Source organism: Arvicanthis niloticus, chromosome 8 (genome assembly GCF_011762505.2).
Source record: "Arvicanthis niloticus isolate mArvNil1 chromosome 8, mArvNil1.pat.X, whole genome shotgun sequence".
In the NCBI taxonomy this organism is placed as follows: Eukaryota; Metazoa; Chordata; class Mammalia; order Rodentia; family Muridae; genus Arvicanthis; species Arvicanthis niloticus.
The window spans coordinates 37,959,455-37,964,839 of NC_047665.1; the positions used below are offsets into that span (position 1 = coordinate 37,959,455).

General features: G+C 45.5%; 2 protein-coding genes across 2 annotated transcripts; one reads left to right on the plus strand and one right to left on the minus strand.

The window, feature by feature from the left end:
- Positions 1-3,707: 3,707 nt before the first annotated feature.
- Positions 3,708-4,100, minus strand: LOC117713878 (histone H2A type 4). Its single transcript, XM_034510393.2, has one exon. It carries the CDS (start codon positions 4,098-4,100, stop codon positions 3,708-3,710), a length of 393 nt encoding a protein of 130 aa, XP_034366284.1.
- A 300-nt stretch (positions 4,101-4,400) lies between these two features.
- On the plus strand, positions 4,401-4,788 carry LOC117713993 (histone H2B type 1-A). Its single transcript, XM_034510569.2, has one exon. It carries the CDS (start codon positions 4,401-4,403, stop codon positions 4,782-4,784), a length of 384 nt encoding a protein of 127 aa, XP_034366460.1. The 3' UTR covers positions 4,785-4,788.
- The last annotated feature ends 597 nt before the right edge of the window (positions 4,789-5,385 follow it).

The following is a 5,385-nucleotide window of genomic DNA, read 5'->3' on the forward strand; positions in this document are numbered from 1 at the left end:
AAGATTTCACAATGCCTTTACATTGAATTCTTCTTGATAAATCCAAAGCTGTTGAATTGTTGCCTGCTGGAACCTGGCTCAATCCTAAAGTTACATTTTCATAAGATTTCCATTTAGCCTCAGACCTCTCTTTAAACTTCTCATCTCCCAAGCTCCGGCATCACATTCCCTGCTGCTGGTTTTCACAATCAATACAACGTTTTCACAAAATCTTTGTTATTAACATTACCCCCAAACTCTTCACCCCCTAACTCAGATCCAAAAGTACATGGTATATATTCACTAATAAGTAGATATTAGCCAAAAGAGTACAGCATACCCAGGATACAATCCACAGAACTCAAGAAGGTTGACAAGCCAAAGAGTCCAAGTGAGGATGTTTGGGAGGGAGAAGAAAGCAGAGGGCAGAGGGAGGGAGGAAACAGAGTGGGAGAAGGGAGGAGGAGGGGAAGGGGAAAAGAGGAAGATGATAAAGGTACTGGTGGGGGGTGGGGACCAGGAATGAAGTCCTGGAGAGCCAGCATAATGTATGGAAATATGCAACCTCAGGAGGTGGGAGGTTGGGGAACCTTCTAGAATGTACCAGAGACCTGGGAAGTGAGAGAATTTCGGGACTCAAAGGGAAGGACCTTAGATGAAATGCCCTTAGATGAAATCCACCTCTAGTAGAAAGACAGGGCATCAAGTGGAGGGATGGGGTTGCCATCCCACAGTCGAAAACTCTGACCCAGAATTGTTCCTGTCTAAAAGAACTTCAGGGACAAAAATGAAGAAGAAATGAGGGAAAGGAGGTCCAGTGATAGGGATCCACCTTAAGGGGAGGCTCCAAGGCCTGACACTATTACTGATGCTATGCTGTGCTTACAGACAGGAGCCTAGTATGGCTGCCCTCCTAGAGGCCCAACAAACAGCTGACTGAGACAGATGTAGATACTTACATCCAACCATTTGACTGAAGTTTGGGACCCCTGTGGTTGAATTAGAAAAAAGCTGGAAGAAGTTGAGGAAGGAGGTGGCCCCAGAAGAAGACCAGCAGTCTCAACAAACCTGGACCCCCCAAGAGCTCTCATATACTGAGTCACCAACCAGGCAGCATGCACTAGCTGGTCAGAGGACCCGACACATACACAGCAGAGGATTGCCTGGTCTGGTCTATGAGAGAAGATGCACCTAACCCTCGAGAGACTTGAGGCCCCAGGGAATGGGGAGGCCTGATGGGGTATGGGTATGGGTATGGATGTGTGTGTGCGAGTGGGGGAGGGCATCCTTTTGGAGACTGGGGTGAGGGGAATGGGATGAGGAACTGTTGGAGGGCAGAATGGGAGGGGCATAATGACTCGATTAAAAAAGATTAAAGATAACAAAATAACAAAACACCAAACAAACAAACAAAACCCCAAACTCTTCACACCTCAAATATATTTTTAGTCCATTTTTTAATACACAGCCTGAGTATGGAAAAAAAAAAAAAGCTGAGTATGGTAGTGAACCTGTGTAAAGCAGCTCTCAGCAGGCTGGGGAAGGAGGAGCCAGTTCAAGGTCAGCTCTCACTACACAGGGAGATCTATCCTAATTTTTAAAATGTCATTCTCACGCAAAAATAATTTGAGGACAGCACTTTGAGATTTATTTTGCCTCATAACTTGAAGATAATATTCAACCATTCTGACTTCAGTGGTACCTAAAAAGAAATCCATGAATTTTCAGAGGAGACGAAACTACCTTTACCCTAAGATTTTTTATTTGGTCTCAAGAAATGTAACAAACTAAATGAATAGTAAAAATATGTATGAGTACATTTGCCATAAATGGTATGGAACATAATGGCTAAAAAGTAGCTCCATTTCAAACTGAATTTTAAGCTAAGTTGTTGTGTACAAAAGAAGAAGCTGGGAGTTAGCAGGACCTTATTCTTAGCCTAAGGACTGTTAACTACAGGCTGCCTAGACCATGACCCTAAGGCAAGTCGCATTAGCAATTGAGTCTGGACAACAATCTTGAAGAGAAGACTGATCTTAGAGCCACTTCATTGTCCAAAATTGGTTTTCCCTTCCGATTATTGTGTAGTTGTTACTCTAAAATATTGACCAGACACTCATTATGCCTCTGTAATCTCACCTAACTTCTTGTTTGGGGGCAGGAGAGAGGTAAGTATCACATGTAGTAGAAGAATCCCCAGAGTTGAGACAACTATGGTTTGTGCAGCAGCTTTCAGATTGGCAAAGGAAGCTACTGTCAGAACATTACTATAAATAAAATAAACTTGTTTTTAATCTTTTAAATTGAAGTTTTGTGTTGCAGTATATTTTATCATACTGTGAACCTTGAGATTGTGTTATTTACTGAAAAAAAAAAAACAAAACAAAACCTGTTTCTAGTTGTGGTGTGGCTCAGCCCTGGCTGGGATACAGACAGCCCCTAGTAGAACACCTTTAATCCCAAAACAATGAAGGTAAAGTTAGTTTGTAGAAGGAAGCACATGTGTTTGAAAGTGATGTCTAGTTGACTGGCAGACCAAGTGGTGAGAAAGATTTGATAGAATAGGATATGCCCAACTCTCCCAAGAAGAGAGGAAAGGGGCAGAGAGAAAAAAAATGAAACAGTTTTACTGGGAGGGTTTTAGAGAGACGGATTGAAGAGAGAACAAATTAAACAAAGGTGAAGACGGAATGAGCCAGAAAATTGAGGAGCCAGAAGATTAGAACAGATTGCCAAATTAGGATGAGGCCAAGCAGAGCAATTCAGTGAGAAACTGAGAGAAGCTAGACTGAATCAGTCAGCTTGGAGACAAGTTTGAGCCAGAACAGCTGAGTTGAATCAGCCAGCCAGAGATCAGAAAGAACTAGAAACGGTGAGCTTATTCAGCAGTAAGTTTTAGAAGCTGAGAACATTTTAGGCCTTGATGAGATTGTACAGAGGCTAGAAGCTTCCAGAGCTAGGCCTAGGTTAGCAGGTGGAGGCAGTAAGCATTTATAAAATGAATATATCAAACAGTTCTATTTTCTAGCTAAAAACTTAAAAATATCTATTCCCGGATTTCAAAAAATTATGACAATTGGGCTGGACAGATGACACAAATATTAAAAACCCTTGCTACGTTTGCAGAAGATCTAAGGTTGGTTTCTAGTATCCCTATGGCAGTTCCCAATGGCCAGATGCTCCAGTTCTAAGGCATCCAACTCTGTACCTGTCCTGTGTAGAGGATACTGTGTGCAAACATTCATAAAAACTAAATTGATAAGCCTTTTACTTCAGCCAACTGACAGGAGTAACTAACTCATTTTTCCGAATGAGCTTGTTTGACCAATATTCTAGCATTTTTACTCGTTTTGTAGCACTGATACACAGGTTTTTTAAAGCACTTTTGAGAAGTTGCAGAACTAGATCTTCCTGTACTAGTTTCACCTAGGAAGCAGCTGAATTAACGGCTTACGTTTAACTCAGCGACACTTATTCCAAGTCGCTGAAACAGCACTACATTCATGCTACCCTAAACACCTCTACTTCCCTCTCCGTGAAGGTTTTACCACTGTCAAGAGTTAGTAAAATATACCAGCTGGGTGAGGTCCAAATGAAGCCCGAAATTGACCGTCATTGGTTATACCTGTTCACGATAATTGTCCTGCACAGCCTTTCGTGAAAATGAAGGTGGCTCTGAAAAGAGCCTTTTTGTTTTAAGTTGTTAGCTGCTGTCACTTGTGTGGGAATCACTTGGTCTGGGCCTTGTGGTGGCTCTCGGTCTTCTTGGGCAGCAGCACGGCCTGGATGTTGGGCAGGACGCCGCCCTGAGCGATGGTCACGCGGCCCAGCAGCTTGTTGAGCTCCTCGTCGTTGCGGATGGCCAGCTGCAGGTGGCGCGGGATGATGCGCGTCTTCTTGTTGTCGCGGGCCGCGTTGCCCGCCAGCTCCAGGATCTCGGCCGTCAGGTACTCCAGCACGGCCGCCAGGTACACTGGTGTGCCGGCCCCAATCCGCTCTGCGTAGTTCCCTTGGCGAAGAAGCCGGTGCACGCGGCCCACAGGAAACTGCAAACCTGCTCTGAAAGAGCGGGACTTGGCTTTGGCACGAGCCTTGCCACCCTGCTTTGCACGGCCAGACATGATGCTTCAAAAGTCTTAAAGCCGTCAACAAGGCCCTGCTTCCAGGCCTATTTATAGTCTAATGGCAGATTTCACTCACCACCTGATTGGCTAATTGATGATAGGTTACCCAATCAGAAAGCACCATTTGAATCCCCTTATTTACATGCACTGAGCACTTATTAACCAATCAGATTACGTGTGCCCATACGTCATCCAGGGTCCACGCCTATAAATACCACTCTCAGCCTCAAGCGGAGTGTGTTTTCTCAGCAGTTGGAACTGTTTTGATACATAGGAGTGGAAAGGGTTATTTTCGCGATGCCGGAGGTGGCGGCAAAGGGCACTACTATTTCTAAAAAAGGTTTCAAGAAAGTAGTCACCAAGACCCAGAAGAAGGAGGGCCGGAAACGTAAGAGATGTCGCAAGGAGAGCTACTCCATCTACATCTATAAGGTGCTGAAGCAAGTGCACCCCGACACCGGCATCTCCTCCAAGGCCATGAGCATCATGAACTCCTTTGTGACAGACATCTTTGAGCGCATCGCGGGCGAGGCGTCTCGCCTGGCGCATTACAACAAGCGCTCGACCATCACGTCCCGGGAGATCCAGACGGCCGTGCGCCTGCTGCTGCCCGGGGAGCTGGCCAAGCACGCCGTGTCCGAGGGCACCAAGGCCGTCACCAAGTACACCAGCTCCAAGTGAGCAAGCAGAGCTCACAGCAAACCCAAAGGCTCTTTTCAGAGCCACCCACCTCGTCTGTTAAAGAGGGCTGTGCTTACTTTCTCGTCTTACACTGCGGCTGGGCAACCGGCTCTTGATTAGCAGCACCTGGTCCAGCATGTATTTAGGGCCCGAGTCCCGCCACCGGAACAGCTTTTCAAATGGTGGCTTTTAGAGAACCACCTAACACCAAAGTAACTCAGCGCCTAAAGTGCTCCCTGGCCTAATGTCTTTGTAGTGAGGGTGTCAGGCGTTAGTTTAGTTGAAAATATAACAGTCGATAGGACTGCCGTATCTCGAATGCATTATAGTGTAATATGTTAGCCTTAGTCAACTGACAAAAGGTAATAACGGCCTTTCACGCTCCTGCCAAAATGGCAGCTTCAGCGTACGCTTTTGGGTGCTAGAGACGCCATCTCTAGTCAGAGGGTCTAGCTGTCCCAGCGTTCAGATCCTTTCTAATTTTGTGACTACTCTAAATGGGCACCGAATTACCCAGGGACAGGACTATTTGGGGGGAACAAGTAGCCAGAAAAGTGCTTCAAACCTGACATAGCTTTTATATCATGTATAGTCGGCTGTG

Coding starts and splice junctions, on each gene's coding strand:
- LOC117713878 (XM_034510393.2), bottom strand. CDS start 4,100: ATGTCTGGCCGTGCAAAGCAGGGTGGCAAGGCTCGTGCCAAAGCCAAG.
- LOC117713993 (XM_034510569.2), top strand. CDS start 4,401: ATGCCGGAGGTGGCGGCAAAGGGCACTACTATTTCTAAAAAAGGTTTC.